Below are 13,629 nucleotides of genomic sequence, written 5' to 3'. Positions count from 1 at the left end.
ACACAAATAGATAGGTAGTCACCGCAGGATTTCTTTTTTCCTTCAGCTAGTATCAGATTAAAATGTGAAAGCAAAAGCAAAAAATTATAAACATAATTTTCATGTGCAGTCATACCAAATAATTACGTGTGAGAAAATTAAAACGGCACAAAAAATCATTATTATAAATTAGATACTAAAATCCTTCATGCAAGTGGAATCATCAAATACAGTCTAAAAAAATTGTATATGAACTCTGTTGTTTGAATGAAAATTAAAAATCCACAAGCAGGTGAAATGTAACTATGTTTTACCACACTAAATGATGTAAACTTCAAGTCACCGACTCACAATCCAACTCTTGCTTTGATAGCAATAAGACAGACTTTTTGTTGGTTTCCCACTTTGTAAATCAACCATGCCACATCAAGGTAGTCATTTAGTAGCATTATTATAATTTCTTTCACCATTCAAAAATCAAATAGAAAGTTACTAAATGAATTAATAAAATATTACTTGATCAACTAAACAAGGTCTCCAAAAAGACCAGTCCAGATCATCCTTTTAATACTCAAACAAAATGAAACCGAATCAATACTGGCCTTAACATGTCAACTTTTGAAGGACTGACTTTTGCCTTAGCCGTCTACCCTCTGCATATGAATTCTTTTCCCTTTTTTTTTGGATAAGTTAAACTATTTTTCCTTTCTCACATGCAGGCAAAAAGGGGAAGAGAAAAGGCATCACTGCCAACATCCAGACAAGGAAAATCATCTTTTGTCTTTTAAAAAATAATCATTGCCAACATCCTAATAAAGAAACTTTGCTTCTACCTACAAAACCTGGACCCACCCAAAGGGTCACCGATAGGCACCATCAAATGGCCAATTGAAATCAGGTGTGCATATCCAAAAATCACGTTTGCAGGCAGACGGCGAGTTTAACGCAATTTCACCTGAGTGGCCCAAATTAACCCAGGGCACCCCTAGTTACCACCACACTACCATAGACCATAGTGAGTTTTTTCTACATGATTATATTTCAGTTTCTCTGACAGAATTAAAATTTCATCTCTCAGATCATTTAGCTGTAATTTGAAACAAACAGACGTTAACCCATGGGAAATAACTCCCACAGATCTAGTCAAGCATTTAACAAAAACCATTTTTCCCAAAATTCTTATTAAAACTTTTTACCATGATTTAAATATCCACATTTATTTATTTTTATTTTTACAAGTAAAAATAAGTGATTAGCGTTTTTCACTAGCCATCAAATGTACAATAAAATCCACATTTATGAAATTTTTCCAAAAAAAAAAAAAGGAAAATCGCATACATTTGGCACTTCCCGAATTTCAACTCCAAAATTATGGTTAGCAAATCCACAACCAGCCACAGGAGTGGCAAGGAAATTTTAAGAAAAAGGAATTTTAGATCTGAATAAACACATATTTGACTTCAGGATAGAGGATCCGGACATAACCACACATCTAAGTAATTAATGAAGTTTTCTGAAAACTAGAATTATTTCATGTTCACGATGATCTACACAAAGTAACTTAAAAAAATTACAAAGAATCAAACAAAGGATCTAAGAAAATTGTGAAACTCAAAGATGGAAGTACAATGAGTAAAACTCCAAACCCAAGACCACTCAAACAAACTTCAAATCAGTAAAAATTTCAAGCGATCTAGATATCTCTCAATATCCTCAAACGTGTGGGAATTGCATTCCTTCCACACTAACCACATTAGACATAATGGCACTACATTCCAAATTTCTGAAAAATGCTTCCCACACCAATTCCTCCACCTAAATAAAAGGGATCTTACTGTTAGAGGCATCATCCACTGAATTCCAAATATGTTAAGAACTTCACACCACAGCATAACATCCCAATGAAGCAGTAAATGGTTCACTATTTTCCTGCCACACCATTCTACTAAAGAGAAGTCCTACCTAACAAGACTACTTTACCCCCAAACTACCGTCAACAAAAAGAAAGACACACTCTTAGGGGCCTTAACACAGCATATACTCTTACAAGGGAAAATATTACCACTGGCACCATGGATATCCTTGTAATAAGACTGAACACTAAACTTGCCACTCCCATTTAAACACCATCTCATCCTATACCACCCCACAAGGCACTCAAGAGTAAATATGGTTAAAGAAAGAATTCACTATCTCAACCTCCCAGTCATGAAAATCCTTGTGAAAGCAAACATTCCAGATTTTAACCTACCCATCCAACCAATAATCCAATAAGTTAGAGACTAAAGCTTCCCTACCAACCTAAGGACACGGATACAGGAAAAGGTACAACACAACGACATGCCAATTTCTGAAAAATTAGAACATGACAAGACGGAGATACGAATATTAAATATATTTTTATTTGTATTTTTTATATATTATTAAGCATTTATTTTTCATATAATGTTAAACATATATTAATTTATGAGCAATAAGGGATATTATATTTAATTAAAGTCTTAGAGTCTTTCAAAATACATGTAAATATTTGTATATTCAATAGAGATCAAAAATCTTACCTCCTTTAGTAATTGAAGCCAATGTCCGAACTATAATAAAGCCCATTCTGAGAGTGCCATGTCCAACTATTTCACAATACATAACTATCGAAAAAAAGAGAAGTTCTGAAAAAAAAAATTGAGAAAGGAAGTTAAAGAAAAATGAAGAGACACAGTGTTGGACAAGCTGAAGAAGCACAAGGAAAACTGAAGATGGCAATGCAAGGTTACAGATCCCTTTTTCTCTGTGCTTCCCAGCTATCAACTAAGCAGGCAAAGAGATCAGGGTACAAATCCTTTAAAGGAAGGTGGCCACACCACTGATCATTCCAGAACCGAACACAAGCTCCATCACCTACCTCAAAAGTCACATCTGCCCTTAGATAATTACAATCTGATGCTAGCATTGATTGTACAACAAGAAATCTATTCTTACGTAGTTGTCCATAATAAAATAACCAGCATATTCTCACAAACATTTTGCATTTTCCGACTTTCAATTCCAAAATTATGGTTAGCAAAATCCACATCCAGCCACAGGGGTGACAAGGGAATTTTATGAAAAAGGAATCTTAGATCTGAATTTTCATATCCCAACATACACTTCCCTAAATACATACGTGACTTCAGAATAGAGGATCTGGACATAGACACACATCTGACCTTAGATAGTTACATGACTAAAAGATCATGATACCTTCCACATTTCTGATGTTGGCATTTAATTGTACAACTAGAAATCTATTCTTACATAGTTGCCCATAAAAAACAATTTCTCTGAAATATTTTGCACTTCCAGACTTTCAACTCCAAAATTATGGTTAGCAAAATCCACATCCAGACACGGATGACAAGGAATTTTAGATCTGAATTTTTCATATCTCCACATATATTGGTCTAAATCTGCACACAACTTCAGAATAGAGGATCTGGACACAGACACATGTCTGCCTTAGAAGCTTACATTTTTAAAATATCACAAGAACTTCTATATTTCTGATGTCAGCATGTAATTGTTCAAGAAGAAATACATTCTTAGATAGTTTTCCCTTATAAATAACCTATATGTTCTCCAAAACAATCCCATGTCAAGACCCAGGACATCCTTTGACCAGTACAAGTTTAAGGAGATAAGCCTACCAAAGGATTTGTGTCAAGCCCAAGCACAAATTTTGTACTTTGTAACAGGATATAAAAAAAAAAAAGGAATATGCTAGTACTTGGCAACCTATCATCTATCCATGTCTTCAGAGTCGAACAAAACAATCGCTTGTTTGTTTTCCTTTATTTATAAATATGACAGTGTTTCATTCTATTTCTTTTTTTTTTTTTTTTTTTGATAAGTTTCTTCTTTCTTATATGAAAAGTTCTTAAATGACAAAGCCAGAACCCAAAGACTCCAGCAGTTTATAAGAGGTACAAGGGAAAATGTAAATACTTCTTTTGAGTTTGCAACTAAATATAGGATGTGTTAAATGATGGTGCTTGTTGTCCTATGCCTTTAGAAAGATGGATACTTTGACCCAAAAATGTGTCTTTCACAAGTCTCCAAGGATTCTCTTGCCCATGTGAGGAAACCATATCCTTTTCCTAGTATAAAGATGCCAAATGCCATAGTCCATTGTAGTTCCATTCCTCAAGCAAATACAATTGACACATACACACACACACACAGAGGCATAGGCAAGAAGCAATTACTCTATAAAGAGAAATTCATCCCCAATGTAGAAATAACATGAGATTTTAGGACACCAAGGGTGAACAACTAACCTGAAGAGATAGAACTGCACGGTCAGCAAACTGCTTTACAGACTTGGGTGCACTGACAGGAACTGTTTTTGCAACCCTTTCTAATTCTTCTTGTTGTTGCTTTGCAGTTACCCTATCTGGTCCACTGTAGTAATCGACAATCTCTTTCATCAAAGGAACTCTCTCCATTGTCTCTTTCATGATTTCCTAGTAAAATAAGAAAAGTCAGAAAGATAACAGAAATAAAGGAACTGCACCACATTTTTCTTATATATGATGGAAAAACAAAAGAATAAAATATCCCACAAGAAGCGTATTATAGTATACCTGCAACACAAAAAGATCAAAGCTCATTGAAATAATTCCAATAAATCAAATAACATGTAAGCAATAACATAACAAGGTTACCGTAACATCATTATCATTCATGTCTAATGATGACATTTCGTATCTTTTTATTTATTTAGATAGTGAACTAACAACCAAAGTTTTTCCACTAATATGAAGTTGTTCATCAACAATGAACTACACAACTGATTTCAATGAGATATAGAATTTAAAAACATAAATCAGAAAACAGAACTTCCACCACAGCTTGTCAAGCAACCAGATGAAATTTGACTGCTCAACCCCTCCACATCCTCAGAAGTAAGGCTAGAGGACTGTGATGGAAACTTTTAAAGCTGTCCTCAAAAATGCAAGAACAACCAAAATAAAATTTAAAACCAGTAACACCAAAATAGATAAAACTAGTCAACTAGCATAAACCTCAAAAGCACATTTCAGTTTCCACTCTTCTTTGTTGCAGACTTGGTGACCTTAACACCTGAAGGATCCTTCTTTTCAACACTCTTGATGACACCAAAAGCCACGGTCTGGCGCATGTTCCTCACGGAAAATCAACCAAGGGGTGGGTACTCAGAGAAAGTCTCAACAGCATGGACTATGTAGGAATCATCTTCACAAACCCTGCATCACCATTCTCCAAAAAATTTGGCTCCTTCCCAGATCTCCTGTCAATCTTGGTCACAAGTTCAGCAAACTTAACAGCAATGTGGGAGGTGTGACAATCAAGGACAGGAGCATAGCTGTTGCCAGTCTGACCAGGGTGGTTCATGATGATGGAGGTGAAATCAGCACTTGGCAGGATCACCCTTGGAGTTGGAAGCAACAAAACCATGTTTGAGATCCTAAACAGCAACATTCTTCATGTTGAGACCAACATTGTCATCGGGAAAGGCCTCCTGGAGAGCTTCATGGTGCATCTCTACAGACTTAACTTCATTTTTCAATCCAGTGGGGACAAATGTCACAACCATCCCAGGCTTAGGGACACCAGTCTCAACCCGCCCCACAAGGACAGTTCCAATACCACCAATCTAGTAGAGATCCCAGAGAGGAAGATGGAGGGGCTTGTCTGAGGGCCTCTTGGGCTCCTGGTCAAGAGCCTCAAGGAAGGTGAAGCCCTTGTACCATTTGAGATTGGCAAACCTCTCAATCATGTTATCACCCTCAAAACCAGAAACCCCATGAAAGGGATCTTGTCAGGGTTGTAACCAATCTTCTTTAAATAAAATGAGACTTCCTTAACAATTTCATCATACCATGCCTTGGAGTATTATGGGGTTGTGGCATCCACCTTGTTGCAGCAGCAAATCATCTGCTTGACAGCAAGGGTAAATGCAAGCAAAGCATGTACACAAGTCTGACCATCCTCAGAAATACCAGCTTCAAAACCTCCAGCAGAGTCAATAACGAGGAAAATGGAGTCAGCCTGTGAGGTACCAGTAATCATGTTCTTAATCAACTCAAAATGTCCAGGTGCATCAATGACAGTGCAGTAGTATTTGGTGGTCTCAAAACTTCCACAAGGCAATATCAATGGGTAATACCATGCTCATGCTCAGCCTTGAGCTTGTCCAACAACCAAGCATACCTTTTTTTTGACAAGTCCAACACCCAAGCATACTTAAATGACCACTTTTTCATCTCAGCAGCCTCCATCTCGAACCTCACAATATTACACTTGTCAATACCATGTCAATACCTCCAAGCTTGTAAATCAATTTCCTGGTGGTGATCGACTTTCCAAAGTCGACATGGCCAATGACCTCAATGTTGTTGTGAACCTTCTCCTTACCCATTATAAACTTTTAAAAAGAAAACTGACGAAACTTGCTAAGGTATAAGAGAGACACTCTCACAGCACTCATAAGAGAGTGTGAGGAGCAAGAGAGAGTGGAGACATTTGGTATCTTAAAGCTAATACAATAATAAGAGCATTACAACTCCCCTATTTGATTTTTGATAAAGCAAAGAAAAAGTACAGCATTGAGAAATATGCAGAAAGGAAAAACAAAAATCAAAAACTGTGTACTATAAGTATCCCCATCAAATTACAATCATAAATGTTGAAAATCCAACAAGGGCAACAATGATGATGGACAAATGGAAAATTAAAATCTTAGAAAGACAAGCGTAAGTCTATCAACATTAATTCAACCCCTTCATAAGTCCACCTCTTTCATATTTGCTCCAAAATGAACTCAAAATCCCTCTCCAGCACAATAGTAAATTAGCCTAAAGACAAATTAGGGATGTTAATCAGATTCAAAAGATGATCCAAGGAATTGTTGTAAATTTAATATGATGATTCATTGTAGATGAACTTTTCACAATTTGCTTGACTGGACAATCTATTTCTATCCACTTTTTCAGGAAGTGGAAGAAATTATTGAACTCTTAAAGTCAACCTGGCGTGTTTTAGGAATCACGGAGACCATCCATTGCACCTGCTATGCATGGGTATTATTTCGTCATGTATGGTAGTCATAAGCATAACACTTGTAATTGCCAAATTAAGCAGCCATTCAATCACTTTTCATATTTTTCTACAAAAGAAAATGCTTTACTGTCTCACAAGATTTTTAAAATTGGTGATGAGATGTGCTTTGTCTCATTTCCTTATACACATGCTGCAACTGTTTTATTCCATCAATGCTTACGGGAAGTTTTGGACTTAATGAACATTAAGGACTCTCTCTCTCTCATTATATATTTGTGTGTGTGTACGTATATGCACCCACAACAGTTGGTATGTTAGTTTGTTATTATCATTGTTAAACAAAACTTAATTATTGTTAATACCTTTTATTATATTAGTTTTTGTCATGTGATCTCAGTATGCTGTGACAAGTGATCAAGGAATCTTGCAACATGCCATGGTGAAGCTGACAAAAATACCATTGAAGGAACAACGGGGTCCACAAGAGAGGTCAAACTTGAATAGTTTGCATTCCAAAGTTGAGCAAGGGGGCTTTCGGGATTTGTCTTTCTTACAATCCTTTTTATCACACATCCAGAGATTGGCTGATAAGCTACTAGGAGACTGCCATCTGCACTTTGCTGAGGTGTGATTTACTATTGGTAGCAATATATGTGGCTATCTAGTTTTATATGTCATGTGGCTGGTCCTAGTTTTTGTTACATAATAGTTTTGATCTGTATTATAAATAGCATATGTTTTCCCTGTGCTGTTGTTTTCTCTTATTGTTGCATCTGTCCACTGTCTCCTCATGTCTTCTGTGTATTGTTTTGTGTCTATATTCATATCCTATATTTTTTGTTGGGTTGTGGTGCTACAAGACATCATTCAGTGCATTTATTATATTAAATGATGTGTTTATCACTATGTTCTGGTATCTGCATCTCATCTTATTGCAGAAATACAGGGAATGATCCAACACGTGATCTATGTGTATGATGCACAAAATCATGCATGCAAAGTCTGCCCTTTTTAGGGATAATCAAATGTAAATCAGTTTAGAGCCTTCTACTAAAAACTTAGGAAGATATCTTTTGCTTTTGGTTGCCTTCTCTACTGAAAAAGATTCTTTGTTGTGCTTTATAAATTTAATATAAGCATATAAATTATATAAGCCACATAGTTATCCTAACCTTGTTTAAGAAAGGAGAGATGTTGAAATAATATAAGAACCAATCCCAAATTACCCATCATCAACTATCTTACAAACCGCCAAAACATGATAGCATTACACAAAGTCCACTCTATCATTCATTGTGGAAGTAACATTGATATTTTGACAGACCATTATAAGGTGTCATGAGGTTACTCAGCTCACTTACTGCTGTAACTGATCAAGTTAGCATCTGTCCAAGAATAGTTTGCATTGTCCTAGGATTAGTTAATTCTGTAAAGAGAAGGTCAATAACTAACTCTTAAGTCTTTTAATTAGCCATGTGATCAAATTAGGTTAACCTAGATCTGAAAATTAATCCAAGTAATCACTTGGTTAATAAATTAGGTTAAACAATCTGTTAAAGGGGTCTAAACATACTTTCAAGGTCTTTGATCGAGAAGATACCTTGAAACAAAAACAAAGCATAACAAAATAAATTATATTATTAATGTATTAAGAATGGGATATACACTAGATTCAAAGGACATTGAACACCAAGAAAACACCAAGTTTGAACTTGATAGTTGATACTATAAAAGGCTAAAATTTCTTTTGTTTTGAGGCATGTTTATTAAGGGAGACATACTAAAGAGAACAACTGTGATGAGAGTATATATTGTAACAGCCCAGCCCAATAAAAAAAAATAAAAAAATAAAAAAGAAAGAAAAAAGAAAAAAGAAGAGGGAATTAGATTTTTAAGGAGCCACATGTGCCCCCACCTAACACCCTTCCCCACCACTCATTTTCACTCATCTCCTTATCCCTTTGACCGGCTCCTCACTTCTCTTTTCTTTTCTCTTCATTTTCCTCACAAACACTCCTCTCCCACACTCCCTTATTCTCCCGCCGGTACCACTCCTCACCACTTCCACCACCATTTTTCAAGCAAGACCACTAGAAAATTCCATAGGAAAACAGTAAGGCTCACTCACCTCTACTATTTGAAGTATAAATTTCTAATCTTTTTGTGGGTTTATATGCTTTTGCTTGAAATTATGTTTATCTAAGCTTTAATAATAATACCCATGTGATTTATGAGCATTAGAAGTGATATTTATGTGTTTTTATGTATAGGTTTTGGTCTTGGTGGATGTATTTGATGGGTGGGTTTATGATTTTTGCAATGGTGGTTAGCTAAGTGGTGAAGATTTGAGAGTTTTGGCTCTTTAATGTAAGATAGATGTTGAATATAATTTTTATTGAGTTATTTGGAGCTAGTAAAAGTTTAAATGGTTTGTGTTGGAGAATGTTGACTTTGGTTTGATGGGTCTCTTGATGATATTGTGTAAATATTATGGAAGCTACTCATAAATTGTTAAGATTTTAGTATTAGGGAGATGATATTGAATGGATTAATTTTATAAATTGGAGCCTATGCCTTGTAAATGAGTTGGTTGAGAAACTTTGGAAGTAGAAAATATTATTTGTGAGGCTAAATACTAGGCTTGCCCAATTTAGTGCTTATTCGGCAATTCCTAATATGTAGCTAGATACAATTTCAAGCTTTATGCTTATTGTGATAGGTTTACTTGGTATTGTATAGGTTCTAGCTAATTTCATTGGAGTTTGGAAAATTAGGCTTTTACGGATTGTGAGGTAAGTAGCTTCTTAATGGGATTTTTGGAAAATAACCACGTTGCATAAATTTTGTTTTTGGGTTAAACACATTTTGGAAAATTATTTGTGGAACTATGTTTCTTAAAAAGTATTGTGTTGTGACTCTATTATATATGATTATATATGAAAAGCATCATGTTTAATATTGCATATGGGGAAATGCATAATTTGTTAGTATGGAAGAGATGAGCATCTTTGATATAATTCTTGGGAATGGACTTTATGGATTTATTGCATTATTTGCAAATTCTAAAGATGTTTTATCTTGACTTGTGATATATGAGAAATTGATAGAAAATGTTATTGACAAGAAATGATTTTGGAAAATTTGAGAACCTTGTGAATATATTGGGTATTTCAAAGGTTTTTGTGAAATTACTTGAAATTGAACCGTGTTTTGATTTCATGTAAACTGTGGGCTCTTCATGTTTTTAGCCTTGGGCTGTGACATGTGATTTCCTAGTGATTACCTAGCTAGATACTATAGTCATGTGACCTTGGTATCTTAGCACCCGTCTTTGTGATGGTTATTAGTTCCAGCTTCGTGTCGGCAATGAGTTCCGACTTTGTGTCGACGATGAGTTCCGGCTTTGTGTCGACAGATTAGTTCCGGCTTTGTGTCGGCGATTGTCATGTTGCCTTGGGTTAAATTTTCGAGTTGGAATGGTTTTGTTATTGCTCACAATGTATCGTATGTAGTTTCGAGTTGAAATATTTTGAGAAAGCTTAGTGCTACATTCTGTTAATCATTCTTGTCATTTTATTAAGGAAAAATGGATTTTCTTGATTTTCTTGGAAATTCCCAAATTATAACATGCTTTGTAAACTGTTCATTGTTATGAAACTTGTATTTCCCCCATCCTCATTAATTATGCTACTTACTGGGCTCTGTCTCATTTCATTATTTTACAAACTTTTTCAGAGTAGACAACTATCGTTTTGAGACAGTTTTTTGGTGGCTAATAGTAGTTAGACTAATTGCTGATGAAGGCTGGCTTTTGTGATGGAGATATTAGATGATGTACATCATAGTGTAGACTTGACTCATTCTTTTGTATGTTATAGTGGTTATGACTTTATTTCCACTATTGGGACAAGTTATTGATATGTAATTGTATTTATTCAAGCCTCCATTCTTTTGTGGCCAATGGTCCTTGTAATTATTGCTTAGAGCCCTGACTTACTTTGGGAATATATTTAATAGAATTATTATGATAATTCTTAATTTTGGTACTTGATATAATTTAATTAGATTGAATTGTAGAAAAGAAAAAATCTACAGGTACCCTTAAGATGTCTTTCTCATGCTTTGGACCCTTTTGGGTTCGGGGGTGTGATAGTTATGGTATCAGAGTTTAGGTTATGATTCTATAAACTTTGAAAATAGGAATTGATTTTGATCTAAGTCAGAGCATTAGGGGTTTGATGAATTCTTTATTTTGTTCTGTTGTTTCAGCTTCCACCTGCTATTCCTTTTTCCTTATTATTATTATTTTTTTTAATGCTAACCTTCTATGTTGCCATGTGATATACTTGCTTGTTTCTTGGGTATAGGTATAAGTACCTTGGTACACTATGCCTCCTAGAAAGAAAACATGTAAAGTAAGGCATGTAGATGAGGTTACAGCTCCAAAGCATGGCCATAGGCAACGCCAAGAGCGTGAGAGATCTATCACTCCTGCTGGTGGTGAGATGATGAGGTGGCAGACAGGATTTTTGCTAGGATTGTTAGAGTGGTCTAGGGAGGTGAACATAGGAAGGAGGGTTGCTCTTTTGGGGAGTTCCATAAGCAAAACCCTCCAACATATGATGGGGAGCCTGATCTTGGCAGCATAGAATTGGCTGCTAAAGATGGAAAAATTATTGAGAGCCCTTGATTGCACTGATGCTCAGAAGGTGGTGTATGCCACTTTTGCTCTTCAGGGTTCTGCTGAAAGATGGTGGTCAGGCACTGAGCAATTGTTGAGGATGGAGTTGGGAGGGAAAACTCCTATTACTTGGGAGAAGTTTAAAGAAGTTTTTAATGAGACATATTTTCCTGATGTAGTGAGGGACCAAAAGGTAAGAGAATTTTCTAATTTAGTTCAGGGGACTATGACTGTAGAAGAATATGTTGCAAAGTTTGTGGAGCTTTCTCGCTTTGCTCCTTACTTGATTCTGGATGAGCCCAAGAAAGTAAGTGAATTTCAGAAAGGTCTTAATGATAGGAGTCGCCCCCACATTATAGCTTTTGGAGTGGGCACTTTTACTGAAACTGTGAAGCGGGCAATGAGTCTTGAAGAGGACTTTAAGTGCAACCCCGGTTCCAAGGAGGATGAAAAGAAGCAAGAACCCTCTAATTATCAACATGTAGATGGTCGGGGGCAAAATTCCAAGAAGGGGTTCTTTAAGAAGTCCGGTAATGAGGGTCATTATAATGGGCAAGGCAAGGGTGGCTCTCCTCAATTTGGTAAGAAGTGGCCCTGCATTCATTGTGGTAAAACCCATGAGGGTCAAACTTGCATGGAGGGAGTAAAGGTGTGCTACACTTGTAAGCAACTCGGACACTTTGCTAGGCAGTGCCCAACTACCAAGGGCTCGGGTTCCTCTTCCACACCCCAATATGTTGAGGGTAATGATGAGGGGAAAAGGGTGCAGGGTAGAGTGTACCCCTTGAGTACTTAGGATGCTTAGTCCACAAATACAATGGTGACAAATATACTTCCTTGTTCTCCACAAATGCTAGAGTTCTTTTGATCTTAGTTTCACACATTATTTTGTTTCTTGTGCCTTATTAAAAGTTATGATAAGAGCTTGGAACTACTTGATTTTAAGTTAATCCCAATTGGTGATATTATATGGAATAATCTTGTGCTTAAGTCTATCGGGGTAGAGAGTTATTAGCTAAAATGGTGTTGCTAGAAAAGCATGATATTTATGTTATCCTAGGCATGGATCGGTTGGCTTCTTGTCATGCTTGTATGAATAATTAGGAAGAATGATGGGTCTATGAGGTTATGTACCAACTATCATGATCTAAATTGAGTTACCATTAAGAGTAAATATCCCTTGCTTTGCGTTGATGACTTTTTTGGCTAGTTGCAAAGAGCACAAGTATTTTCTAAGATTGATCTTGTTTTGGTTACCTCTAGTCGAAAATTTGGGAAATACCAAAGATAGCCTTTTGGGCTAGGTATGGTCATTATGAGTTCTTAATGATGCTATTTGGATTAATTAATGGCCCTACTACCTCTAAGGATTTGATGAATGTGGCATTTCATGATTAACTAGATCATTTTATCATTGTATTCATTGATAATATCTTGACTTATTCTAAGAGTCTAGAAGAGATGAGAACACTTGAGGATTATTAAAAGAAAATAATAATACTAAGAGAAAGTAAGTGGTTTGTTAAATTGTGGAAGTCTGAATTTTGGTTGGATCAAGTAGTGTTGTCAAGTTATGGGATCTCTAAGGATGGAATTACATTGGATCTTAGTAGGATGTAAGAATCATGAGAAAGATTTCCCCACATGACTTGGAGTTAATTGCAGTTGTGTTTGCTTGAAAATTTGGAGACATGATTTGTATGAGAGATATGATATTTGTATGAATCATAAAAGTTTAGGGTAATTATTTAACTAGAATGAGCTATACATGAGACCATGAAATGATTTGAGTTGTTTAAGTACCATGATTACATTATCAACTATCATCTCCTCAAGGCTATGTCATTAGTGGTGCACTTAGTAGAAAGTCTCTAGTTATTTTTCAGCTGCTTTGC

At 35.8% G+C, this 13,629-nt stretch overlaps 3 protein-coding genes and 1 pseudogene across 9 annotated transcripts in view; 1 reads left to right on the top strand and 3 right to left on the bottom strand.

The window, feature by feature from the left end:
* The window catches only part of LOC126720330 (uncharacterized), a 57,430-nt gene that overhangs the window by 236 nt on the left and 43,565 nt on the right, over positions 1 to 13,629 (bottom strand). The window contains exon 3 of one of the 2 annotated variants that reach the window (XM_050422667.1): positions 4,290 to 4,475. The exons of the other annotated variant lie outside the window; for it this stretch is intronic. Coding sequence (XP_050278624.1) covers positions 4,290 to 4,475 — 186 coding nt within the window. The remainder of the gene's footprint in view (positions 1 to 4,289; positions 4,476 to 13,629) is intronic. 2 annotated transcript variants of the gene reach the window in all.
* LOC126720328 (organic cation/carnitine transporter 3-like) overlaps positions 1 to 13,629 on the bottom strand; it is a 71,466-nt gene that overhangs the window by 29,002 nt on the left and 28,835 nt on the right. The window lies entirely within an intron of this gene.
* On the bottom strand, positions 4,413 to 8,119 carry LOC126720331 (elongation factor 1-alpha-like; annotated as a pseudogene).
* LOC126720333 (uncharacterized) lies at positions 8,970 to 13,519 on the top strand. Of its 6 annotated transcripts, none has more exons than XR_007653349.1 (4): positions 8,970 to 9,166; positions 9,324 to 9,352; positions 9,793 to 9,845; positions 10,789 to 11,084. XR_007653349.1 is itself a non-coding variant. In XM_050422669.1 (2 exons), the coding sequence occupies exon 2, from the start codon at positions 11,718 to 11,720 to the stop codon at positions 12,528 to 12,530; it is 813 nt and encodes a 270-aa protein (XP_050278626.1). In that variant the 5' UTR covers positions 8,970 to 9,166; positions 11,421 to 11,717; the 3' UTR covers positions 12,531 to 13,519. The 6 variants fall into 6 exon arrangements, 1 of the variants encoding a protein (XP_050278626.1); XR_007653348.1 differs by having other exon boundaries at positions 9,324 to 9,420; XR_007653350.1 differs by lacking the exon at positions 9,793 to 9,845 and having other exon boundaries at positions 9,324 to 9,420.

Source organism: Quercus robur, chromosome 4, assembly GCF_932294415.1.
Source record: "Quercus robur chromosome 4, dhQueRobu3.1, whole genome shotgun sequence".
Taxonomy (NCBI): Eukaryota; Viridiplantae; Streptophyta; class Magnoliopsida; order Fagales; family Fagaceae; genus Quercus; species Quercus robur.
Note: the sequence above shows the minus strand (reverse complement) of the source record. Positions and strands in the feature narration are given on the sequence as shown.